Source organism: Chiloscyllium punctatum, chromosome 49 (assembly GCF_047496795.1).
Source record: "Chiloscyllium punctatum isolate Juve2018m chromosome 49, sChiPun1.3, whole genome shotgun sequence".
In the NCBI taxonomy this organism is placed as follows: Eukaryota; Metazoa; Chordata; class Chondrichthyes; order Orectolobiformes; family Hemiscylliidae; genus Chiloscyllium; species Chiloscyllium punctatum.
The window spans coordinates 27,734,418-27,761,009 of record NC_092787.1 but is presented as its reverse complement, the minus strand read 5'-3'; the positions used below and the strand labels follow the sequence as shown (position 1 = coordinate 27,761,009).

General features: G+C 61.3%; 1 protein-coding gene across 4 annotated transcripts in view; it reads left to right on the top strand.

Annotated features, from left to right (window-relative positions):
* Window positions 1–1,157: 1,157 nt before the first annotated feature.
* entr1 (endosome associated trafficking regulator 1) overlaps window positions 1,158–26,592 on the top strand; it is a 31,075-nt gene continuing 5,640 nt past the window's right edge. Inside the window, exons 1-5 of one of the 4 annotated variants that reach the window (XM_072566034.1) lie at window positions 1,158–1,212; window positions 16,517–16,638; window positions 20,454–20,891; window positions 23,104–23,177; window positions 26,152–26,263. In XM_072566034.1, coding sequence (XP_072422135.1) covers window positions 1,200–1,212; window positions 16,517–16,638; window positions 20,454–20,891; window positions 23,104–23,177; window positions 26,152–26,263 — 759 coding nt within the window. In that variant the 5' untranslated portion in view covers window positions 1,158–1,199. Of the gene's footprint in view, window positions 1,219–16,516; window positions 16,639–20,453; window positions 20,892–23,103; window positions 23,178–26,151; window positions 26,264–26,592 lie in introns of all 4 variants that reach the window. The other 3 variants (XM_072566036.1, XM_072566035.1, XM_072566033.1) reach the window with 3 other exon arrangements.

Here is a 26,592-nt window from a genome sequence, read left to right as displayed (position 1 = left end):
TCCAAATTTGTCCTGTGAGGCGACTCGCAGTCCATTCTCCAGCACTGTGATCCGGGTCTCGTACTTGTGTTGTCCACTGACTGTGGCGAAGATGGGTATCGGGAGATTGGGGAGCGGGGCAGAGAGTGGCACTGCAGGATAACCAGAACTGCTGAAGGACCTGGAACCTCGGAATCCACACCTGGAGCAGAGAGAGAGAGAGAGAAGTGTGAGAGAGAAATGGAGGCAGGGTGACATAGGAGGGGGAGGGGAAATAGGGGACTATTATAAATATCACCCCTTCCCATTATACATTATGATTCCCCCCCCCCCACTCTCTCTATACTGATAGTCCCTCACTCTATTATCACTCCGCTGACATGTTGCACCATGTTTTCTCTATTGCACAGATTTATCCCCACACTCCCCTGTAAACATTTACTCCTCTTTTTATTTTCTATATTAACCATCTCTCTCTGTCTATTCTACACATTTATTGCTCCTTCTCTATCCTATACATTTACCCCATACCCCCCCTCCATGTCCTATACATTTACCCCATACCCCCCTCCCTGTCCTATACATTTACCCCATACCCCCCCCTCCCTGTCCTATACATTTACCCCATACCCCCCTCCCTGTCCTATACATTTACCCCATACCCCCCCTCCCTGTCCTATACATTTACCCCATACCCCCCCTCCCTGTCCTATACATTTACCCCATACCCCCCCCTGTCCTATACATTTACCCCATACCCCCCCCTCCCTGTCCTATACATTTACCCCATACCCCCCCCCTCCCTGTCCTATACATTTACCCCATACCCCCCCTCCCTGTCCTATACATTTACCCCATACCCCCCCCTGTCCTATACATTTACCCCATACCCTCCCCTCCCTGTCCTATACATTTACCCCATACCCCCCCCCTCCCTGTCCTATACATTTACCCCATACCCCCCCCCCCCTGTCCTATACATTTACCCCATACCCCCCCCTCCCTGTCCTATACATTTACCCCATACCCCCCCCTCCCTGTCCTATACATTTACCCCATACCCCCCTCCCTGTCCTATACATTAAACCCTCTCCCGGGCGGTACCTCCCGAGCTCCCGCCATCGCCTCACCACCGCCGCCATTTTGGCCGCAGCGAACACTTCCGGCCACGACTGGAATCCGGTTCCGGGTCACTCACCAGCCCCGCCACCAGAGGGAACATGAACTTCCGGAGTGAGAGTAACACCAAATGGGGCAGCAGGGAGGGGGAATGAGGGGGAGGGGGGTAGATGGGGAATGGGGGAGGGGGGGTAGATGGGGGAGGGGGGTAGAGGAGGAATGGGGAGGGGGTAGATGGGGGAGGGGGGAGTAGAGGGGGAGGGGGGAGGGGGGAGTAGAGGGGGGTGGGGGGGGGGGGTAGATGGGGGAGGGGGGTGGGGGGGGGTAGATGGGGGAGGGGGGTGGGGGGGGTAGATGGGGGGGGGGTAGATGGGGGAGGGGGGTGGGGGGGGGTAGATGGGGGAGGGGGGTGGGGGGGGGGGGGTAGATGGGGGTGGGGGGGGGGGGGGTAGATGGGGGAGGGGGGTGGGGGGGGGGAGGGGGGTAGATGGGGGAGGGGGGGGAGGGGGGGTAGATGGGGGAGGGGGGGGGAGGGGGGGTAGATGGGGGAGGGGGGGAGGGGGGGTAGATGGGGGAGGGGGGGGGAGGGGGGGGTAGATGGGGAATGGGGGAGGGGGGGGTAGATGGGGGAGGGGGGTAGAGGAGGAATGGGGAGGGGGTAGATGGGGGAGGGGGGAGTAGAGGGGGAGGGGGGTGGGGGGGGGGGTAGATGGGGGAGGGGGGTGGGGGGGGGTAGATGGGGGAGGGGGGTGGGGGGGGGGGGTAGATGGGGGTGGGGGGGGGGTAGATGGGGGAGGGGGGTGGGGGGGGGGTAGATGGGGGAGGGGGGTGGGGGGGGTAGATGGGGGAGGGGGGTGGGGGGGGGTAGATGGGGGAGGGGGGTGGGGGGGGGTAGATGGGGGAGGGGGGTGGGGGGGGGGTAGATGGGGGTGGGGGGGGGTAGATGGGGGAGGGGGGTGGGGGGGGGGTAGATGGGGGTGGGGGGGGGGGTAGATGGGGGAGGGGGGTGGGGGGGGGGTAGATGGGGGAGGGGGGTGGGGGGGGGGGTAGATGGGGGAGGGGGGTGGGGGGGGGGGGTAGATGGGGGAGGGGGGTGGGGGGGGGGGTAGATGGGGGAGGGGGGTGGGGGGGGGGTAGATGGGGGAGGGGGGTGGGGGGGGGGGGGGGTAGATGGGGGAGGGGGGTGGGGGGGGGGGGTAGATGGGGGAGGGGGGTGGGGGGGGGGGTAGATGGGGGAGGGGGGTGGGGGGGGGGTAGATGGGGGAGGGGGGTGGGGGGGGGGGTGGAGGGGGGTGGGGGGGGGGGTAGATGGGGGAGGGGGGTGGGGAGGGGGGGTAGATGGGGGAGGGGGGGGGAGGGGGGGTAGATGGGGGAGGGGGAGGGGGGGGTAGGGGGGGGAGGGGGGGGTAGGGGGGGTAGATGGGGGAGGGGGGGGTAGGGGGGGTAGATGGGGAATGGGGGAGGGGGGGTAGATGGGGGAGGGGGGTAGAGGAGGAATGGGGAGGGGGTAGATGGGGGAGGGGGGAGTAGAGGGGGGAGGGGGGTGGGGGGGGGGAGTAGAGGGGGGAGGGGGGGTAGAGGGGGGTGGGGGGGGGGTAGATGGGGGAGGGGGGTGGGGTAGATGGGGGAGGGGGGTGGGGGGGGGGGGGTAGATGGGGGAGGGGGGTGGGGGGGGGGTAGATGGGGGAGGGGGGGGTAGATGGGGGAGGGGGGTGGGGGGGGTAGATGGGGGTGGGGGGGGGGGGGTAGATGGGGGAGGGGGGTGGGGGGGGTAGATGGGGGAGGGGGGTGGGGGGGGGGGGGGTAGATGGGGGAGGGGGGTGGGGGGGGGGGGTAGATGGGGGAGGGGGGTGGGGTAGATGGGGGAGGGGGGTGGGGGGGGGGTAGATGGGGGAGGGGGGTGGGGGGGGGGTAGATGGGGGAGGGGGGGAGGGGGGGGTAGATGGGGGTGGGGGGAGGGGTGTAGAGGGGGGTGGGGGGGGGGTAGATGGGGGAGGGGGGTGGGGGGGGGGGTAGATGGGCGAGGGGGGTGGGGGGGGGGTAGAGGGGGAATGGGGGAGGGGGGTAGATGGGGGAGGGGGGTAGAGGGGGTATTGGGGGAGGGGGGGTAGACGGGGGAGGGGGGAAGGGGTATTGGGGAGGGGGTGGGGGGGGTAGATGGGGGAGGGGGGTAGAGGGGGGGGCAGATGGTGGAGGAGGGGGGGTAGAGGGGGAGGGGGGGTAGAGGGGGGAGGGGGGGTAGATGGGGAATGGGGGAGGGGGGGTAGATGGGGAAGGGGGGTAGAGGAGGAATGGGTGGGGGGGGGAGGTAGAGGGGGGTGGGGGGGGGGGGGTAGATGGGGGAGGGGGGTGGGGGGCGGGGGTAGATGGGGGAGGGGGGGTAGATGGGGAGGGAGGGGGGTGGGGGGAGGGGGGGTAGATGGGGGTGGGGGGGAGGGGGGGTAGATGGGGGTGGGGGGGTAGATGGGGGAGGAGGGTGGGGGGGGGTAGATGGGCGAGGGGGGTGGGGGGGGTAGATGGGCGAGGGGGGTGGGGGGGGTAGATGGGCGAGGGGGGGTGGGGGGGGGGGGTAGATGGGCGAGGGGGGTGGGGGGGGGGTAGATGGGGAATGGGGGAGGGGGGTAGAGGGGGAATGGGGGAGGGGGGTAGATGGGGGAGGGGGGGTAGATGGGGGGAGGGGGGGGGGGTAGACGGGGGAGGGGGGAAGGGGTATTGGGGGGAGGGGGGTGGGGGGGGGGTAGATGGGGGAGGGGGGTAGAGGGGGGGGTAGATGGGGGAGGAGGGGGGGGGTAGAGGGGGAGGGGGGGTAGAGGGGGAGGGAGGAGGGGGGGGTAGAGGGGGGAGGGAGGAGGGGGGGTAGATGGGGGAGGGGGGAGGGGGGGTAGAGGGGGAAAGGGGGAGGGAGGAGGGGGGGTAGAGGGGGGAGGGAGGAGGGGGGGTAGATGGGGGAGGGGGGGGTAGAGGGGGGAAAGGGGGAGGGGGGAGGGGGTGTAGAGGGGGGTGGGGGGGGGGGTAGATGGGGGAGGGGGGTGGGGGGGGATAGATGGGGGAGGGGGGTGGGGGGGGGGGTAGATGGGCGAGGGGGGTAGAGGGGGAATGGGGGAGGGGGGTAGATGGGGGAGGGGGGTAGATGGGGGGAGGGGGGGGGTAGACGGGGGAGGGGGGAAGGGGTATTGGGGGAGGGGGGGAATGGGGGGTGGGGAGGGGGGGTGGGGGGGTAGATGGGGGGGGGGGTAGATGGGGGAGGGGGGTAGAGGGGGAATGGGGGAGGGGGGTAGATGGGGACGGGGGTAGAGGGGGGAATGGGGGAGGGGGGGTAGGTGGGGAATGGGGGAGGGAGGGTAGATGGGGGAGGGGGGGGTAGATGGAATGGAGGGGGTAGATGGGGGAGGGGGGGGGCAGATGGGATGGAGGGGGTAGATGGGGGGAGGGGGGGCGTATATGGGGAGGGGGGTATATGGGGGGGTAGATGGGGAGGGGAGGTAGATGGGGGTGGGGGGTAGAGGGGGGAGGGGGGTAGATGGGGTGGAGGGGGGGTAGATGGGGAGGAGGGGGGAGGGGGTGTAGATGGGGGAGGGGGGGTAGACGGGGGAGGGGGGAAGGGGTATTGGGGGAGGGGGGTAGATGGGATGGAGGGGGTAGATGGGGGAGGGGGGGCGTATATGGGGGAGGGGGGGTAGATGGGGGAGGGGGAGGGGAGGGTAGAGGGGGGAGGGGGGTAGATGGGTGAGGAGGGGGAGGGGTGTAGATGGGGGAGGGGGGAGGGGGGGTAGACGGGGGAGGGGGGAAGGGGTATTGGGGGAGGGGGGGGGGGTAGACGGGGGAGGGGGAAGGGGTATTGGGGGAGGGGGGTAGCGGGGGAATTGGGGAGGGGGGGTAGAGGGGGGAAGGGGGTAGATGGGGGGAGGGTAGAGGGGGGAGGGGAGGGGGGTAGATGGGGGGGTTGATGGGGGAGTTGGGAGGGGGGGTAGATGGGGAGGAAGGAGGGGGGTAGATGGGGGGAGGGGGTGGGGGGGGTAGATGGGAGGGGGGGTAGATGGGGGGAGGGGGGGTAGATGGGGGGAGGGGGGGTAGAGGGGGAATGGGGGGGTAGATGGGGGAGGGGGGTAGAGGGGGAATGGGGGGGGGGGGTAGATGGGGGGAGGGGGAAGGGAGGGTAGATGGGGGAGGGGGGGTAGATGGGGAGGGGGGAGGGGGGATAGATGGGGGAGGGGGGAGGGGGGGTAGATGGGGGAGGGGGGGTAGATGGGGGAGGGGGGGTAGATGGGGGGAGGGGTGTGGTAGATGGGGGAGGGGGAGGTAGATGGGGGGGGTGTAGATGGGGGAGGGGGGTGGGGGGGGGGTAGATGGGGGTGGGGGGAGGGGTGTAGAGGGGGGTGGGGGGGTAGATGGGGGAGGGGGGTGGGGGGGGGGTAGATGGGGGTGGGGGGGGGGGGTAGATGGGGAATGGGGGAGGGGGGTAGAGGGGGAATGGGGGAGGGGGGTAGAGGGGGGGGGTAGATGGGGGAGGAGGGGGGGTAGAGGGGGGAGGGGGGGTAGAGGGGGGAGGGGGGTAGAGGGGGAATGGGGGGGAGGGGGTTAGAGGGGGGAGGGGGGGGGTAGATGGGGGAGGGGGGGGTAGAGGGGGAATGGGGGAGGGGGGTAGATGGGGAGGGGGTAGAGGGGAATGGGGGAGGGGGGTAGGTGGGAATGGGGGAGGGAGGGTAGATGGGGGAGGGGGGGTGGAGGGGGGAGGGTGGGTAGATGGGAGGGGGGAGGGGGGGTAGATGGGGGAGGAGGGGGGGGTAGACGGGGGAGGGGGGAAGGGGTATTGGGGGAGGGGGGAGGGGGGGGTAGACGGGGGAGGGGGGAAGGGGTATTGGGGGAGGGGGGAGGGGGGGGTAGACGTGGGAGGGGGGAAGGGGTATTGGGGGAGGGGGGGTAGCGGGGGAATTGGGGGAGGGGGGGTAGAGGGGGGAAGGGGTAGATGGGGGGAGGGTAGAGGGGGGTTGATGGGGGAGGGGGGTAGATGGGGGAGTTGGGAGGGGGGTAGATGGGGGAGGAAGGAGGGGGGTAGATGGGGGGGGAGGGGGTGGGGGGGGTAGATGGGGAGGGGGGGTAGATGGGGGGAGGGGGGGTAGAGGGGGAATGGGGGGGTAGATGGGGGAGGGGGGTAGAGGGGGAATGGGGGAGGGGTAGATGGGGGAGGGGGGGGGTAGATGGGGAGGGAGGGGGGAGGGGGGGTAGATGGGGGAGGGGGGAGGGGGGATAGATGGGGGAGGGGGGAGGGGGGGGTAGATGGGGGAGGGGGGTGGAGGGGGGAGGGGGGGGTGGATGGGGGAGGGGGGTAGATGGGGGGAGGGGTGTGTAGATGGGGGAGGGGGGTAGATGGGGGGAGGGGGTGTAGATGGGGGAGGGGGGTAGATGGGGTGAGCGGGGAGTAGAGGGGGAATGGGGGAGGGGGCGGGGGGTAGATTGGGGAGGGGGGAGGGGGAAAATGGGAGAGGGGAGGGGGGAAATGGGGGAGGGGTAGATGGGGGAGGGGGGGTAGAGGGGGAATAGGGGGAGGGGGTAGAGGGGGAATGGGGGGTTGTAGAGGGGGAATGGGGGGGTCGGGAGGGGGTAGAGGGGGAATGGGGGGAGGGGGGTAGATGGGGAGGGGGGGGTAGATGGGGGAGGGGGTAGGGGGGAATGGGGGGAGGGTGGTAGATGGGGGAGGGGGTAGGGGGGAATGGGGGGAGGGTGGTAGATGGGGAGGGGGGTAGAGGGGGAATGGGGGAGGGGAGTAGATGGGGGAGGGTGTAGATGGGGAATGGGGGGAGGGGTGTAGATGGGGAGGGGGGTAGATGGGGAATGGGGGGAGGGTGGTAGATGGGGGAGGGGGTAGAGGGGGAATGGGGGGAGGGGGGTAGAGGGGGAATGGGGGGAGGGGGGTAGAGGGGGAATGGGGGGAGGGGGTAGAGGGGGGAATGGGGGAGGGGGTAGAGGGGGAATGGGGGGAGGGGGTAGAGGGGGAATGGGGGGAGGGGGGTAGATGGGGAGGAGGTAGAGGGGGAATTGGGGGGAGGGGGTAGAGGGGGAATGGGGGGAGGGGGGTAGAGGGGGAATGGGGGAGGGGGTAGAGGGGGAATGGGGGGAGGGGGGTAGATGGGGGGAGGTGGTAGAGGGGGAATGGGGGGAGGGGGTAGAGGGGGAATGGGGGGAGGGGGTAGAGGGAGAATGGGGGAGGGGGTAGAGGGGGGAATGGGGGGAGGAGGGTAGAGGGGGAATGGGGGGTAGAGGGGGAATGGGGGGAGGGGGTAGATGGGGATGGGGGAGGGAGTAGATGGGGGAAGGGGTAGATGGGGGGGAGGGGGTAGAGGGGGAATGTTGGAGGCGGGTAGATGGGGGAGGGGGTAGAGGGGGAATGGGGGGAGGGGGGTAGATGGGGGAGGGGGTAGAGGGGGAATGGGGGAGGGGGTAGATGGGGGGGTGGAGGGGGAGGGGGGTAGATAGGGGAGGGGGAATGGGGGGAGGGGGTAGATGGGGGAAGGGGTAGAGGGGGAATGGGGGTGGGGGTAGAGGGGGAATGGGGGAAGGGGGTAGAGGGGGGAATGGGGGGTGGGGGTAGAGGGGGGAATGGGGGAGGGGGTAGAGGGGGAATGGGGGGAGGGGGGTAGATGGGGGAGGGGGAATGGGGGGAGGGGGTTGATGCGGGAGGGGGAATGGGGGGAAGGGGTAGAGGGGGAATGGGGGAGGCGGGTAGATGGGGGAGGGGTAGAGCGGGAATGGGGGGAGGAGGGTAGAGGGTGAATGTGGGGGAGGGGGGTAGAGGGTAAATGTGGGGTAGGGGGGTATAGGGGGAATGTGGGGGAGGGGAAATGGGGGGTAGAGTGCCAATGGGGGAGGGGGGTAGAGGGGGAATGGGGGGAGGGGGGTAGAGGGGGAGGGGGTAGAGGTGGAATGGGGGGGAGGGGGGTAGAGGGGGAATGGGGGAGGGGGGGTTAGAGGGTGGAGGGGGGTAGATGGGAGAGGGGGGAAGGGGGTGGAGGGGGGTTGATGGGGGGGTAGAGGGGGAATGGGGGGAGGGGGAGGAGGGGGGTAGATGGGGGAGTGGGTAGAGGGGGAATGGGGAGAGGGGGAATGGGGTGAGAGGGATGGATGGGGGAGGGGGGTAGAGGGGGTATGGGGGGAGGGGAGTACAGGGGGCATGGGGGGGTAGAGGGGGAATGGGGGTAGATGGGGGAGGGGGGTAGATGTGGGAATGGGGGAGGGGGGGAGGGGGGTAGATGTGGGAATGGGGAGGGGGGGAGGGGGGTAGATGTGGGAATGGGGGAGGGGGGTAGAGGGGGAGATGGGGGAGTGGGTAGAGGGGGAATGGGGGGAGGGGAGAGATGGGGGAGTGGGGTAGAGGGGAGGGGGGTAGATGGTAGAGGGGGTAGAGAGGAAATGGGGGGAGGAGGGTAGATGGGGGGAGGGGGTAGAGGGAGAATGGGGGGAGGGGGGTAGAGGGGAATGGTGGGAGGGGGGTAGATGGGGGAGGGGTAGAGGGGGAATGGGGGGAGGGGAATGGGGGGAGGGGGGTAGATGGGGGGAGGGGGGTAGATGGGGGGAGGGGGGTAGATGGGGGAGGGGGTAGAGGGGGAATGGGGGAGGGGGTAGAGGGGGAATGGGGGGAGGGGTAGATGGGGGAGGACTTAGGGGGGAGGGGGGAATGGGGGAGGGGGGTAGATGGGGAGGGAGTGGAGGGGGAATGGGGGAGGGGGGGTAGATGGGGACGGGGTAGAGGGGGGATGGGGGAGGGGGTAGAGGGGGGATGGTGGGAGGGGGGTAGATGGGGGAGGGGGTAGAGGGGAATGGGGGGAGGGGGGTAGATGGGGGAATGGGGGGAGGGGGGTAGATGGGGGGAGGGGGTAGAGGGGGAATGGGGGAGGGGGTAGAGGGGGAATGGGGGAGGGGGGTAGAGGGGGAATGGGGGGAGGGGTAGATGGGGGAGGACTTAGGGGGGAGGGGGTGGAGGGGGAATGGGGGAGGGGGGTAGATGGGGAGGGGGAATGGGGGAGGGGGGGTAGATGGGGACGGGGTAGAGGGGGGATGGGGGAGGGGGTAGAGGGGGGATGGGGGGACGGGGGTAGAGGGGGGATGGGGGAGGGGGTAGAGGGGGGATGGGGGAGGGGGTAGAGGGGAATGGGGGAGGGGGTAGAGGGGGGAATGGGTGAGGGGGGTAGAGGGGGGAATGGGAGGGGGGTAAATGGGGAGGGGGTGATGGGGGGAGGGGGGTAGAGGGGGAATGGGGGGAGGGGGGTAGAGGGGGAATGGGGGGAGGGGGTAGAGGGTGGATGGGGGAGGGGGGTAGAGGGGGAGGGGGTGGATGGGGGAGGGGGGTGGATGGGGGAGGGGGTAGAGGGGGAATGGGGGGAGGGGGTGGATGGGGGAGGGTGTAGTGGGGGGAGGGGGGTGGATGGGGGAGGGGGGGTGGATGGGGGAGGGTGTAGAGGGGGAATGGGGGAGGGGAGTGGATGGTGGAGGGGTTGGAGGGGGAATGGGGGGAGGGGGTAGATGGGGAATGGGGGGAGGGGGGTAGAGGGGGAATGGGGGGAGATGGGGTAGAGGGGGATTGGGGGGAGGGGGAGATGGGGTAGAGGGGGATTGGGGGGAGGGGGAGATGGGGTAGAGGGGGATTGGGGGGAGGGGGAGATGGGGTAGAGGGGGATTGGGGGGAGGGGGAGATGGGGTAGAGGGGGATTGGGGGGAGGGGGAGATGGGTAGAGGGGATTGGGGGGAGGGGGAGATGGGGTAGAGGGGATTGGGGGGAGGGGGAGATGGGGTAGAGGGGGATTGGGGGGAGGGGGAGATGGGGTAGAGGGGGATTGGGGGAGGGGGAGATGGGTAGAGGGGATTGGGGGAGGGGGAGATGGGGTAGAGGGGGATTGGGGGGAGGGGGAGATGGGGTAGAGGGGGATTGGGGGGAGGGGGAGATGGGGTAGAGGTGGATTGGGGGGAGGGGGAGATGGGGTAGAGGGGGATTGGGGGGAGGGGGAGATGGGGTAGAGGGGGATTGGGGGGAGGGGAGATGGGGTAGAGGGGGATTGGGGGGAGGGGGAGATGGGGGTAGAGGGGGATTGGGGGGAGGGGGAGATGGGGTAGAGGGGGGATTGGGGGGAGGGGGAGATGGGGTAGAGGGGGATTGGGGGGAGGGGGGAGATGGGGTAGAGGGGGATTGGGGGGAGGGGGAGATGGGGGTAGAGGGGGATTGGGGGGAGGGGGAGATGGGGTAGAGGGGGATTGGGGGGAGGGGGAGATGGGGTAGAGGGGGATTGGGGTAGAGGGGGATTGGGGGGAGGGGGAGATGGGGTAGAGGGGGATTGGGGGGAGGGGGAGATGGGGTAGAGGGGGATTGGGGTAGAGGGGGATTGGGGGGAGGGGAAGATGGGGTAGAGGGAGATGGGGTAGAGGGGGATTGGGGGAGATGGGGTAGAGGGGGATTGGGGGAGATGGGGTAGAGGGGGATTGGGGGAGATGGGGTAGAGGGGGATTGGGGGGAGGGGAAGATGGGGTAGAGGGAGATGGGTAGAGGGGGATTGGGGGGAGGGGGAGATGGGGTAGAGGGGGATTGGGGGGAGGGGGAGATGGGGTAGAGGGGGACTGGGGAGATGGGGTAGAGGGGGACTGGGGAGATGGGGTAGAGGGGGACTGGGGAGATGGGGTAGAAGGGGGATTGGGGGGAGGGGGAGATGGGGTAGAGGGGGATTGGGGGGAGGGGGAGATGGGGTAGAGGGGGATTGGGGGGAGGGGGAGATGGGGTAGAGGGGGATTGGGGGGAGGGGGAGATGGGGGTAGAGGGGGATTGGGGTAGAGGGGGATTGGGGGGAGGGGAAGATGGGGTAGAGGGAGATGGGGGTAGAGGGGGATTGGGGGAGATGGGTAGAGGGGGATTGGGGGAGATGGGGTAGAGGGGGATTGGGGGAGATGGGGTAGAGGGGGATTGGGGGAGATGGGGTAGAGGGGGATTGGGGGAGGGGAAGATGGGGTAGAGGGAGATGGGGTAGAGGGGGATTGGGGGGAGGGGGAGATGGGGGTAGAGGGGGATTGGGGGGGAGGGGGGAGATGGGTAGAGGGGGACTGGGGAGATGGGGTAGAGGGGGACTGGGGAGATGGGGTAGAGGGGGACTGGGGAGATGGGGTAGAGGGGGATTGGGGGAGGGGGAGATGGGGTAGAGGGGGATTGGGGGAGGGGGAGATGGGGTAGAGGGGGATTGGGGGAGGGGGAGATGGGGTAGAGGGGGATTGGGGGATGGGGGAGATGGGGTAGAGGGGGATTGGGGGGAGGGGGAGATGGGGTAGAGGGGATTGGGGGGAGGGGGAGATGGGGTAGAGGGGGATTGGGGGGAGGGGGAGATGGGGGGGAGGGGGAGATGGGGTAGAGGGGGATTGGGGGGGAGGGGGAGATGGGGTAGAGGGGGATTGGGGGGAGGGGGAGATGGGGTAGAGGGGGATTGGGGGGAGGGGGAGATGGGTAGAGGGGGATTGGGGGGAGGGGGAGATGGGGTAGAGGGGGATTGGGGGGAGGGGGAGATGGGGGTAGAGGGGGATTGGGGGGAGGGGGAGATGGGGTAGAGGGGGATTGGGGGGAGGGGGAGATGGGGTTAGAGGGGGATTGGGGGGAGGGGGAGATGGGGTAGAGGTGGATTGGGGGGAGGGGGAGATGGGGTAGAGGTGGATTGGGGGGAGGGGGAGATGGGGTAGAGGTGGATTGGGGGGGGGGGGAGATGGGGTAGAGGTGGATTGGGGGGAGGGGGAGATGGGGTAGAGGTGGATTGGGGGGAGGGGGAGATGGGGTAGAGGTGGATTGGGGGGAGGGGGAGATGGGGGTAGAGGTGGATTGGGGGGAGGGGGAGATGGGGTAGAGGTGGATTGGGGGAGGGGGAGATGGGGTAGAGGTGGATTGGGGGGAGGGGGAGATGGGGTAGAGGTGGATTGGGGGGAGGGGGAGATGGGGTAGAGGTGGATTGGGGGAGGGGGGAGATGGGGTAGAGGTGGATTGGGGGGAGGGGGAGATGGGGTAGAGGTGGATTGGGGGGAGGGGGAGATGGGGTAGAGGTGGATTGGGGGGAGGGGAGATGGGGTAGAGGTGGATTGGGGGGAGGGGGAGATGGGGTAGAGGGGGATTGGGGGGAGGGGGATTGGGGGGAGAGGGGGATTGGGGGGAGAGGGGGATTGGGGGGAGAGGGGGGTTGGGGGGAGGGGGAATGGAGGGGAGGGGGAATGGAGGGGAGGGGGAATGGGGGGGAGGGGGAATGGAGGGGACGGGGGTAGGGGGGGAATGGAGGGGAGGGGGACGGGGGTAGAGGGGGAATGGAGGGGAGGGGTACGGGGGTAGAGGGGGAATGGAGGGGACGGGGGTAGAGGGGGAATGGAGGGGAGGGGGACGGGGGTAGGGGGGAATGGAGGGGAGGGGGACGGGGTAGAGGGGGAATGGAGGGGAGGGGGACGGGGTAGAGGGGGAATGGAGCGGAGGGGACGGGGGTAGAGGGGGAATGGAGGGGAGGGGGATGGGGGTAGAGGGGGAATGGGGGGAGTGGAGGGGGACGGGGGTAGAGGGGGAATGGAGGGGAGGGGGACGGGGGTAGAGGGGGAATGGGAGGGGAGGGGGACGGGGGTAGAGGGGGAATGGGGGGAGTGGAGGGGGATGGGGGTAGAGGGGGAATGGAGGGGAGGGGGACGGGGGTAGAGGGGGAATGGGGGAGTGGAGGGGGATGGGGGTAGAGGGGGAATGGAGGGAGGGGAGGGGGAATGGGGGGAGGGGTGGGGGACGGGGGTAGAGGGGGAATGGGGGGAGGGGTGGGGGACGGGGGTAGAGGGGGAATGGGGGGAGGGGTGGGGGACGGGGGTAGAGGGGAATGGGGGGAGGGGTGGGGAACGGGGGTAGAGGGGGGAATGGGGGGAGGGGTGGGGGACGGGGGTAGAGGGGGAATGGGGGGAGGGGACGGGGGTAGAGGGGGAATGGGGTGGAGGGGGGTAGAGGGGGAATACGCGGAGGGGAGGGGGAATGGCGGGTGGGGGGGAGTGGGTAGCGGGGAATGGGGAGGAGGGGGATGTGGGGAATGGGGAGGAGGGGGAGGTGGGGTAGAGGAGGATGGGGAGGGGAGGGGGACGGGGGTAGATGGGGTGGGGGGGAATTGGGGGAGGGGGAGAGAATGGGGGGGGTAGGGAGAGAGGATGGGGGGAGGGGGAGAGAATATGGGGGGGGAGAGAGAATGGGGGGAGGGAGAGAATGGGGGGGAGGGGAGAGAGAGAATTGGGGGGGAGGGAGAGAGAATTGGGGGGGAGGGAGAGAGAATTGGGGGGGAGGGAGAGAGAGAGAATTGGGGGGCGGGAGAGAGAGAGAGAGAATTGGGGGGAGGGAGAGAGAGAGAGAGAGAATGGGGGGAGGGAGAGAGAGAGAGAGAATGGGGGGAGGGAGAGAGAGAGAGAGAATGGGGGGAGGGAGAGAGAGAGAGAGAATGGGGGGAGGGAGAGAGAGAGAGAGAATGGGGGGAGGGAGAGAGAGAGAATGGGGGGGAGGGAGAGAGAGAGAGAGAATGGGGGGAGGGAGAGAGAGAGAGAGAATGGGGGGAGGGAGAGAGAGAGAGAATGGGAGAGGGAGAGAGAGAGAGAATGGGAGGACGGAGAGAGAGAGAATGGAGGGAGGGAGAGAGAGAGAGAGAGAGAGAATGGAGGGAGGGAGAGAGAGAGAGAGAATGGGGGGAGGGAGGAGAGAGAGAGAATGGGGGGAGGGAGGAGAGAGAGAGAGTGGGGGGAGGGAGAGAGAGAGAGAGAGAGTGGGGGGAGGGAGAGAGAGAGAGAGTGGGGGGAGGGAGAGAGAGAGAGAGTGGGGGGAGGGAGAGAGAGAGAGAGTGGGGGGAGGGAGAGAGAGAGAGTGGGGGGAGGGAGAGAGAGAATGGGGGAGGGGGGGAGCGAGAGAGAGAGAGAATGGGGGAGGGGGGAGCAAGAGAGAGAGAGAGAATGGGGGGAGGGAGAGAGAGAGAGAGAATGGGGGGAGGAGAGAGAGAGAGAGAATGATGGGGGGGGGGGGGGGAGGGGAGAAGGAGAGAGAGAGAATGGGGGGAGGGAGAGAGAGAGAATGGGGGGGAGGGAGAGAGAGAGAATGGGGGGGAGGGAGAGAGAGAGAGAGAGAGAATGGGGGGGAGGGAGAGAGAGAGAGAGAGTGGGGGGAGGGAGAGAGAGAATGGGGGGAGGGAGAGAGAGAGAGAATGGGGGGAGGGAGAGAGAGAATGGGGGAGGGGGGGAGCGACAGAGAGAGAATGGGGGAGGGGGGAGCGAGAGAGAGAGAGAATGGGGGAGGGGGGAGCGAGAGAGAGAATGGGGGGAGGGAGAGAGAGAGAGAGAGAGAATGGGGGAGGGGGGAGCAACAGAGAGAGAATGGGGGAGGTGGGAGCGAGAGAGAGAGAGAATGGGGGAGGGGGGAGCGACAGAGAGAGAGAATGGGGGAGGGGGGAGAGAGAGAGAGAGAGAGAATGGGGGAGGGGGGAGCAACAGAGAGAGAATGGGGGAGGGGGGAGCGAGAGAGAGAGAGAGAATGGGGGAGGGGGAGCGAGAGAGAGAGAGAGAGAATGGGGGAGGGGGGAGCGAGGAGAGAGAGAGAATGGGGGAGGGGGAGCGAGAGAGAGAGAGAGAATGGGGGAGGAGGGGGAGCGAGAGAGAGAGAGAGAATGGGAGAGGGGGGAGCGAGAGAGAGAGAATGGGGGAGGGGGGAGCGAGAGAGAGAGAGAGAATGGGGGAGGGGGGGAGCGAGAGAGAGAGAGAGAATGGGGGAGGGGGGAGCGAGAGAGAGAGAGAGAGAATGGGGGAGGGGGGAGCGAGAGAGAGAGAGAGAATGGGGGAGGGGGGGAGCGAGAGAGAGAGAGAGAGAATGGGGGAGGGGGGAGCGAGAGAGAGAGAGAGAGAGAATGGGGGAGGGGGGGAGCGAGAGAGAGAGAGAGAATGGGGGAGGGGGAGCGAGAGAGAGAGAGAGAATGGGGGAGGGGGGAGCGAGAGAGAGAGAGAGAATGGGGGAGGGGGGAGCGAGAGAGAGAGAGAGAGAATGGGGGAGGGGGGGAGCGAGAGAGAGAGAGAGAATGGGGGAGGGGGGAGCGAGAGAGAGAGAGAGAATGGGGGAGGGGGGAGCGAGAGAGAGAGAGAGAATGGGGGAGGGGGGAGCGAGAGAGAGAGAGAGAATGGGGGAGAGAGAATGGGGGAGGGGGGAGCGAGAGAGAATGGGGGAGGGGGGAGCGAGAGAGAATGGGGGAGGGGGGAGCAAGAGAGCAAGAGAGAATGGGGGAGGGGGGAGCGAGAGAGAGAGAGAGAGAATGGGGGAGGGGGGAGCGAGAGAGAGAGAGAGAATGGGGGAGGGGGGAGCGAGCGAGAGAGAGAGAATGGGGGAGGGGGGAGCGAGAGAGAGAGAGAATGGGGGAGGGGGAGCGAGAGAGAATGGGGGAGGGGGGAGCGAGAGAGAATGGGGGAGGGGGGAGCGAGAGAGAATGGGGGAGCGAGAGAGAATGGGGGAGGGGGGAGCGAGAGAGAATGGGGGAGGGGGAGCGAGAGAGAATGGGGGAGGGGGGAGCGAGAGAATGGGGGAGGGGGGAGAGAGAGAGAATGGGGGAGGGGGGAGCGAGAGAGAGAGAGATGGGGGAGGGGGGGAGCGAGAGAGAATGGGGGAGGGGGGAGCGAGAGAGAATGGGGGAGGGGGGAGCGAGAGAGAATGGGGGAGGGGGGAGCGAGAGAGAATGGGGGAGGGGGGAGCGAGAGAGAATGGGGGAGGGGGGAGCGAGAGAGAATGGGGGAGGGGGGAGCGAGAGAGAATGGGGGAGGGGGGAGCGAGAGAATGGGGGAGGGGGGAGCGAGAGAATGGGGGAGGGGGGAGCGAGAGAATGGGGGAGGGGGGAGCGAGAGAGAATGGGGGAGGGGGGAGCGAGAGAATGGGGGAGGGGGGAGCGAGAGAATGGGGGAGGGGGGAGAGAGAGAATGGGGGAGGGGGGAGCGAGAGAGAGAGAGAGAATGGGGGAGGGGGGAGCGAGAGAGAGAGAGAGAGAATGGGGGAGGGGGGGAGCGAGAGAATGGGGGAGGGGGGAGCGAGAGAGAGAGAGAGAATGGGGGGGGGAGCGAGAGAATGGGGGAGGGGGGAGAGAGAGAGAATGGGGGGGGGGCGAGAGAATGGGGGAGGGGGGGAGAGAGAGAGAATGGGGGAGGGGGGAGAGAGAGAGAATGGGGGAGGGGGGAGAGAGAGAGAGAATGGGGGAGGGGGGAGAGAGGGAGAGAGAGAGAGAGAAGCGGGGAGGGGAGGGTGGTGGGTCTGTGTGCACATCCAGCCTGTAACTGTCCCACACCACCCTGACCAAGATCAGTTCATTCACAACAATCCATGGCCCTGTTTTCACTCGGCCTCACTCCGATTTATTTCCCTGCTCTCTGTTGTATTCAGGTTCTAAGGAAGAGATCCCTGATGAAACCAACCCCTTTTCCTTCAAGGAGTTTGTCAAGATCAAAAGTCAATCAACAGCAAAGAGGAAAGAGGTGACAGACAAGACACCTCAACAACAGAAGGTGCTGGCCACACACACACATACACTCACTCACCTACAGCAACAATATGCATTTATAAAGCACCTTTCACCCAATGTGATAAAGAGGCTGCTTTCTCCATGATCAGGGAAAGAGTACAAATTATACTGGTCTCAGGATAAGGATCATACGTGAGACCATGAAAATCGTAAGATATCAGAGTAGAATCCGACCAATTTGTCTACTTCACCATTTGATCATAGACAATCCGGAGGCTGGAGGAACACAGTATGCTGGGCAGCATCAGGAGGTTATACCCAAAGCATTGACCTCTTCACCTCCTGATGCTGCCTGGCTTCTTGTGTTCCTCCAGCCTCCTGTTTTCTACTTTGGATACCGGCAGTTTTTTTTTCTCTCACCGTTTGATCATGTCTGATATGTTTAGCCTTCCCATTCTCCTGCCTTCTCCCCTTGATTCCCCTTACCAATCAAAAAACCTAATGATGCAGATATTCCCCACTGTTCAAAAGTAGAGCTTTCCTTTGAAATCTTTCGTCAGTCCACGTGGCGTAAAGCGAAGAAGGATTATATGGGAAAAACTTTGCATTTCTTCGTAAGAGCGAAAATCCTGCTCAGATTTCTTTCAGTTAGCGAAAACAGGTGCTAATGTAGATCTTTTGTAAAAGTGAAGTTATATAAAGTGTACTTTTGAAAAACGGGGGATACCTGTGCTCAGTGACTTGGCCTCATAGCCCTCTGTGGTAATGACTTCCACAAATTCCACCCTGTAGCTGAAGAGAGTCCTTGTCATCTCACAGCCTCTTCTAAGGATTCACTCGACCTCTCCTGTCTGTCCCTGACATCTGCTTTTTTCTTTTCCTTAACCAAAACTTCAATTTTTCTAATCATCCCGCATTCCCTACACCAACCAGCCTTGCCTTGCACCCAAACGGGAATATACTGTCTCTGCACTATCATCTCGTTTCTGAAGGCTTCCCATTTTCTAGCTGTCCCTAATCAGCTTTTGAAAGTTCTTGCCTAAAGCCATCAAAATTGGCCTTTCTCCAATTTAGAACTTCAACTTTTAGATCTGGCCTATCCTTTTCCATCACTATTTTAAAACTAATAGAATTATGGTCGCTGGCCCCAAAGTGCTCCCCCACTGACACCTCAGTCACCTGCCCTGCTTTATTTCCCAAGAGTAGGTCAAGTTTTGCACCTTCTCGAGTAGGTACATCCACACACTGAATCAGAAAAGTTTCTTGTACACACTTAACAAATTCCTCTCCATCTAAACCCTTAACACCATGGCTGTGTTTGGAAAGTTAAAATATTCTTACAGATAACTGAGATCTCCTTACAAATTTGTTTCTCAACTTCTTGCTGACTACTGGGGGGCCTTTAATAAATGCCAATAAGATGATCATCCTTTCTTATTTTTCACTTCCACCCAGATAACTTCCCTGGATGTATTTCCAGGAATATCCTCCCTCAGCACAGCTGTAATGCCACTCCCCCTCCTCCCTCGCCTCCCTTTCTATCCTTCCTGTAGCATTTGTATCCTGGAACATTAAGCTGCCAGTCCTGCCCATCCCTGAGCCATGTTTCTGTAATTGCTATGATATCCCAGTCCCATGTTCCTAACCATGCCCTGAGTTTATCTGCCTTCCCTGTTAGGCCCCTTGGATTGAAATAAATGCAGTTTAATTTATCAGTCCTACCTTGTTCTCTGCTTTGTCCCTGCCTGCCCTGACTGATTGATTCACAGCCTTTCCCAACTGTACCAGTCTAAGATTGATCTCTTTCCTCACTATCTCCCTGGGTCCCATCCCCCGACCTTCCTAGTTTAAATCCTCCCGAGCAGCTCTAGCAAATCTCCCTGCCAGTATATTAGTCCCCTTTCAAATCAGATGCAATCCATCCTCCTTGTACAGGTCACTTCTATCCCAGAAGAGATTCCAATGATCCAAAAATGTGAATCCTTCTCCCATACACCAGCTTCTCAGCCATGCATTCATCTGCTCTATCCTCCTATTCCTGCCCTCACTAGCTCATAGCACTGAGAGTAATCCAGATATTACTACTCTCGAGGACCTCCTTTTTAAACTCCTGTCTAACTCTCTGTTATCAGCCTTCAGAATCTCAACCTTTCCCCTTCTTAAGTCATTAGTTCCAATGTGCACAATGACCTCCTGCTGGTCCCTCTCCCCTTTGAGAACACTCTACACCCTCTCTGAGACATCCTTGATCCTGGCACCAGGAGAGCAATACACCATTCTGATCTTTCGCTGCTGATCACAGAAACGTCTGTCTGTGCCTCTGACTAGAGGGACCCCTAAGACAATCGATCACTTGGAACCTGACGTACCCCTCAATACATTAGAGCCGGTCTCAATACCAGAAACTTGGCTGTTTGTGCTACATTCCCCTGGGAGTCCATCACCCCCTACATTTTATGAAACAGCATACTTGTTTGAAATGGGAATAGTCACAGGAGACTTCTGCACTACTTGCCTACCCCTCCTACCTTTCCTGGAGTTAACCCATCAACCTGACTGTATCTGCAGCTGTTCTCCCCTCCTATAACTGTCATCCGTCGCACCCCTCTAGCTTCTGTAAACTGCTCATTGCCTCTAACTGCCACTCCAACCGATCCGATAGGATTCGCAACCAAAGACACTTCCTGTTAATCGTCAGTAATTTGGAAACTCTCCCTAAATTCCCACATCCAACAGGAAGAGCACATCACTCTACTTGTTTGCTTCTTCACAATCTATAGACCCAGAAAATAGCACCATCTTATTGCTCTTAAAAAATGCACTACTTCAGACTAACGTCGTACTTCTGGTTTATCTTTTAAAATTTAATCAAGAGACAGACTTCAATAAAACATATAATCAAGAAAGAACCCACTCTATTCATTAGTGTAGATTTACACATTAAAAACTATGTGCTTATCTGTTCTTGTGATGTGAGCTGTCCCACACAGATTCCTCCAGGGTGGATTTCACTGTTTGTTAATTGTTCCTAGATGCACTCTGATGTTCAGAGCTGTTTGAACTGAAACAGCGTCGGCAGTAACTGTGCAGAGTGATTGCTGTGTCAGACAGCAGTGTAGGTTTCTTTCTCTGACCATGTAGTCACATCCTTTTGTTTCTCCTCCTCCTTTGTAAAGTGCTGTTGTTTTGATCTTTATGCCCCAAAGTTCCAAAACAATGCAACAGCTTATGAAACAGTAACTGCTGCTCTTGGGATTCACGGGTAATCACCTCAGCACCTAAAATACCTCAAAAAAGAGCAGCTCTTACAGCCACAGTTTTTTTCCGTCCTCCATCTTGGATTACCCAGAATGATGAAAGATCCTGTAAGTCTGGGATGTTGCACTGTGCTGGTTATAATGATTGCTCCAATATTGTTCATCTCTGGGATGGCACAGTGGCTCAGTGGTTAGCACTGCAGCCTCACTGTGCCAGGGACCCGGGTTCCATTCCCGCCTCGGGTGACTCTCTGTGTGGCGTTTGCACATCCTCCCCGTGTCTGTGTGGGTTTCCTCCAGGTGCTCCGGTTTCCTCCCACAGTCCAAAGATGTGCAGGTCAGGTGAATTGGTAAATGCTAAATTGCCCGTAGTGTTCAGGGATGTTTAGGTTAGGTGCATTAGGGGTAAATATAGGATAGGGGAGTGGGTCTGGGTGGGTTACTCTTTGGAGGGTCGGTGTGGACTTGTTGGGCCGAAGGGCCTGTTTTCACACATGATTGTCAAACAGGCTTACTGTGCGAACTGTGAAACACTAAGTCCTTGTGGAAAGTGGCAAGTGTTTTTCTGGGAGTTCTGCTGCTGACATTTTCTCATCTGCAGGGCTCCTCTGGAGTGCCCTTCGAGGAGGCTGCTTCTCCCTCCAAAGGACTGAGCCTGAATTTGCTGGAGCACTATCTCCCGGGTGGGACAGCCCGCAGCCCCTCGCTGGAGGAGGTGGAAGATGACGATGACTGGAATGAGATGTACCAGCCTGCGGTTATCGAGGCTGCTCACGAGTTCAGCTTCTCTGACTCGCTGTGCGCTGGGTCCTACTCTCCACTCACCCTGACTCCTGTTGAGCTGCCACACCAGGACAGCGTCCACTTCACGCCATCCAAGTGGCTCGTGGACGAGGAAGAAGGAGAAGAGAAGGATCACATCTTGGGCGACACAGCAGCACATGCCGGGGCCCCTCGTGTCGAAGCTGACCCCACAAAAGACCATTTTGATTTGGTGGGAGAGGCGCTGTATCGAAGCCAGCTGCTGACCAATGAGAAGGCAAGTTCGAACAAAACTGAAATCCTGTAGGTGCTGGAAATCTGAAATAAAATCTGCAAATGCTGGCAATGTTCAGGTAGCAGCCGAGGAGAGGGAGACAGTGATCCCAAGCTGGATTCTGTGCAGGTGTTTGTGTTCTCCTGGTGTAGCTGCACAGCCAGAGAGAGCCCATGTTACCCCACTCCAGGGCGGCCCAGCCCCTGCTCCCCACCCCCTGCTCCCCACCCCCACCCTGTTTTGAGGTATCAGTGTCAGCTGAGCAGCTGCAGTCAGACATATCCCAGGATGAAGGAGCCCTGCAGCTGGGAATCACACCTTGTGGGAGCTTCTGGCCTCGTGATTGGGAAGGCAGGGGGCAGCTGACCAGCCCTTTCCAAGGCCCAGTAACTAACGACCAGTGTAGTCTCTCAGGCTGGGGGATCTGCCACAGGAAGGGAGTCGACCTTTTTTTTTGTCACATTCCTTGACCCCTAACCCTATCCTGGTTCTCCTTTAAACCACCCAAAACCTTTCCGATCTCTGGGTTTTTCTAAGCTAAGATCAACCCTTGATTACTTCAAACCCAAATAACATGTTAACATTTTAAAATCCTTTTCCTTTCTTGTCAGAAACCTCCACGGTATAAACAAAATTCCATTAATACATCTGGAGGGAGAGACTCACGGGGGAGGCAGTGGCAATTGTTAGACTACTAATCCAGAGAGCCAGGTCATGTGCTGAGGACTTGGGTTCAAATCCTGCCATGGCAGAGTTTCATCATCTAATGATGACCATGAATCCGTTGTCAGTTGTTGGGAAAACCCACCTGGGTCACTAATGTCCTACAGGAAAGGAAACTGCCATCCTTGCCTGGCCTATATGTGATTTCAGACCCACAGCCAATGTGGCTGACTCTGAGCTGCCCTCTGAAATGGCTTAGGAAGCTGCTCAATTTGAGGGCAGTTAGGGATGAGCAGTAAACACTGGCGTGTAGCCAATGATGACCACATCTTATGAATGAATTTTTTTTTTAAATTAAAACTGGTTCTGGAAAGACTGGGCTATTAATTTTTAAACTCCTTACAAAAATTTGCAAAAACACATATGCCACTAGTTTAAAATCCAATCTCTTTAAACGAACAGTATAGCATGGGAATTGGCAAAAATTCCTAATGTATACGATAGCCATTGGAAAATACTGTAACAAGAAGATTGAAGGATTTTGGCAGAGTGGCTGCTTCCGCATGGCAGAATCTGGAATCAGGGACAGAGTTTGGAAAATGAGATTTAGGTCAGGGGTGAGGGGGAATTTCTTCTCTCAGAGGGTCATGGGTCTGGGGAATTCCCAGTGAGCAGTGGAGGCTGAGTCATCAGGTATGTTCACACTGAGTTAGAGAGGTTTTTGATTGATGAGGGAGTCAAGGGTTATTGAGAAACAGACAGACAATGGGGAGTTGAGGCCACAATCAGATTAGCCATTGTTTTATTAAATGGGGAAACAGGCTCAAGGGGCCAAATGACCTACTTCTGATCCTAATTTATTTATTCTTAAAATCTGGCATTAGTAACATTGTGAGGGATTACAATCAATAGTCAAAGAAGTAGATTCCTTAAAATCTCCTCCTTTGACCGTCCATCCTAATCTCTCCTTCCTTGGTTGGTGTCAAATTTTATTTGATAACAATCTTGTGAAACCCTGGAGATGTTTAATTCAGTTAAAGGCAATATATAAATGCAAGCTGTTCTTGTTGACGAGTGACTTAAAGGAGTGAAGGGAGGTGGAGGGTAGGGATGTGGAGGGATTTAAGCAAGAAATTCTACAGGCCAGTAGCCAGGCAGCTGGAGATACGGCTGACAGTGATGGAGCGATTAAAATCTGGGAGGATAAAGGGGCCAGAATTGGAGGAGGGCAGAGGCTTTCAAGGGTTGTGGTGCTGAAGGTGATGACCATAGACAATAGGTGCAGGAGATGACTGATCGCATGGAGGGAGTTGTAAAGAAGAAGAGAATTTTAAAATTGGCTCATTGTCCATCAAAGTGTCAGTGAGCAACAGGGTGAATGGAACTTGGTCGGAGTTAGGAACAGGGCCAGTTAGAGAGGGGCTGGGTTCATTCGGTGGAAAACCAGCCAGGCAAGTGTCAGAGTGGTGCAGTCTGGTGCTGGGAACAGCCGTGGGTATCTGCAGAGGTATCGAGGGCAGCGTTTGTTTGACGTAAACTCTCAATCTTGCAGCTACAGGAAGAAAACGCACAGCTCCGAAAACAAAATGAAGAAGTGAAGCAGTTGGTCAAGACCCACATGAAGAGGTGAGAGGAGCTGAGCTTAGAGTTTGGATGTGGGTGTGGGAATCATGGGAATTGGTGCCGTGATTCTTAACAAAGCCTCTTTTCTGCCAACTTCAGTTTAAAACAAAATTCACAGCAGCTGGGTGGCAGAATGCTGCACAGGCCGTTCGATAACTGGAATTGTAGTCGTTGTTATAAAGCAGGAAACGGGAGAGTCAAATTTAGACACAGTCAGAGCCGACAAACAATAATGAGATAATCAACAGGTGGTCTGTTGTTAGATTTTGATTTATGACAAAATATGAACCACAACCCAAGAGAGAACAACCCTGCACTTCCCCAAAATCCCCATTGTGTGATCTTCCGTGACAACCACAGTGAGCAAATGGAGACTTGGTTTAACACCTCATCCTGAAAATTAAACCTCCGACAGTGCCCACTCCCTCAGCACTGACCCTCCAACAGTGCAGCACTCCCTCAGCACTGACCCTCCGACAGTGCGGCACTCCCTCAGCACTGACCCTCCGACAGTGTGGCACTCCCTCAGCACTGACCCTCCAACAGTGCGGCGCTCCCTCAGCACTGACCCTCCGACAGTGCCCACTCCCTCAGCACTGACTCTCCGACAGTGTGGCACTCCCTCAGCGCTGACCCTCCGACAGTGCGGCACTCCCTCAGCGCTGACCCTCCGACAGTGCGGCACTCCCTCAGCACTGACCCTCCGACAGTATGGCACTCCCTCAGCGCTGACCCTCCGACAGTGTGGCACTCCCTCAGCGCTGACCCTCCGACAGTGCCCACTCCCTCAGCACTGACCCTCCGACAGTGCCCACTCCCTCAGCACTGACCCTCCGACAGTGCCCACTCCCTCAGCACTGACCCTCCGACAGTGCGGCACTCCCTCAGCACTGACCCTCCGACAGTGCAGCACTCCCTCAACACTGACCCTCTGACAGTGCCCACTCCCTCAGCACTGACCCTCTGACAGTGCCCACTCCCTCAGCACTGACTCTCCGACAGTGCCCACTCCCTCAGCACTGACCCTCCGACAGTGCCCACTCCCTCAGCACTGACTCTCCGACAGTGCGGCACTCCCTCAGCATTGACCCTCCGACAGTGCCCACTCCCTCAGCACTGACTCTCCGACAGTGCGGCACTCCCTCAGCGCTGACCCTCCAACAGTGCGGCACTCCCTCAGCACTGACCCTCCAACAGTGCGGCGCTCCCTCAGCACTGACCCTCCGACAGTGCCCACTCCCTCAGCACTGACTCTCCGACAGTGCGGCACTCCCTCAGCACTGACCCTCTGACAGTGCCCACTCCCTCAGCACTGACCCTCTGACAGTGCCCACTCCCTCAGCACTGACCCTCTGACAGTGCCCACTCCCTCAGCACTGACCCTCTGACAGTGCCCACTCCCTCAGCACTGACCCTCTGACAGTGCCCACTCCCTCAGCACTGACCCTCCGACAGTGCGGCACTCCCTCAGCACTGACCCTCCGACAGTGCCCACTCCCTCAGCACTGACCCTCTGACAGTGCGGCACTCCCTCAGCACTGACCCTCCAACAGTGCGGCACTCCCTCAGCACTGACCCTCTGACAATGCGGCACTCCCCTAGCACTGACCCTCTGACAGTACGGCGCTCCCCCAGCACTGACCCTCTGACAGTGCGGCACTCCCCCAGCACTGACCCTCCGACAGTGCAGCGCTCCCTCAGCACTGACCCTCAGACCGTGCGGCACTCCCTCAGCACTGACCCTCCGACAGTGGGGCACTCCCTCAGCGCTGACCCTCCGACAGTGCGGCACTCCCTCAGCGCTGACCCTCCGACAGTGCGGCACTCCCCCAGCACTGATCCTCCGACAGTATGGCGCTCCCTCAGCACTGACCCTCCGACAGTGCGGCACTCCCTCAGCACTGACCCTCTGACAGTGCGGCACTCCCTCAGCACTGACCCTCCGACAGTGCGGCACTCCCTCAGCACTGACCCTCTGACAGTGCGGCTCTCCCTCAGCACTGACCCTCCGACAGTGCCCACTCCCTCAGCACTGACCGTCTGACAGTGCCCACTCCCTCAGCACTGACCGTCTGACAGTGCCCACTCCCTCAGCACTGACCGTCTGACAGTGCCCACTCCCTCAGCACTGACCCTCTGACAGTGCGGCACTCCCTCAGCACTGACCCTCCGACAGTGCCCACTCCCTCAGCACCGACCCTCCGACAGTGCCCACTCCCTCAGCACCGACCCTCCGACAGTGCCCACTCCCTCAGCACCGACCCTCCGACAGTGCTCACTCCCTCAGCCCTGCACTGATTCCGAAGCCCAGTCATGACAGTTTAACTGGAGTCTTGATGACTCTGGGAAGAATGCCATGTGCACATCCTTTCTCTGCATAAGGTCTGTCAGCTGGCTTCTGTTTGTGCTCACCTTGCTCTGGTCAGTCATCCATAGCCCTCGCTCCGACTCAGTGGTGTTCTGAATACAGTATGTCAATATGAAACATGCTTCTGTCTGATTAAAACAAGATGCTGTGGCTGCCATTCAAGCTGAAACTCAAAAACTGGTAATGAACAGGCTGTGAGGGTGAAAGAGAACGTGTTGTATTGAAACGACATTGACATGATGGATAGAGTTGAGCTATGTGCTGGGCGCAGTATGTCCTGCAATGTATGTTCATCATTCTGTTCTGACTGTGTTGTACTTCATTTTCTCTCAATGACTTGGTGTCTGACCGACTCTGAGCTTTCGCTGGCTCAGTATCTCAGCTTCAATATCGGCTCCGACTGACTGCGTGAAGCTCCATTATGTGTCAGTTGTGATGGTGCCACGGGAAGTGATGCTGGGGAAAACCAATCCCTGCCTCCTCATTGCCTTGGAGGAGGCACTGAATGTATGGCGTGGGGGCGTACGCAGCGTAGCTGCAACGGGCAGTGGGCAAGTGGCAACTGCATGGCATCAGTAACACAGAGTGTCCCGTTGACCCTCTTCTCAGGACCAAGAGGCTGCAGGAGGAGTTGGAGAGAAGAAAAATCAATGAAGAAAAGGAGACACGAGCGTTAGAATCCATGGTTCAGCATGTGGAAGAGAACCTCCAACAGATGACGGTGAGGAACAAGGAGGGAGCCAGGGGATGGGGATTTCCACGGGGAGGACAATGCTACCCTTGTGAGAACAGCCTCCAATCTCAAAGACACCAAAACCTGGTCAGCTGCTGTTTACATTATATTGTTCAAGGGATAAATTTGCCCCAAAAAAAAGGCAAATCTCAATTTGCTATTCTTCTAATAGTAACTGCTACCACCTCAGCACTGACCCTCCGACAGTGCAGCACTCCCTCAGCACTGACCCTCCGACAGTGCGGCACTCCCTCAGCACTGACCCTCCGACAGTGCGGCACTCCCTCAGCACTGACCCTCCGACAGTGCGGCACTCC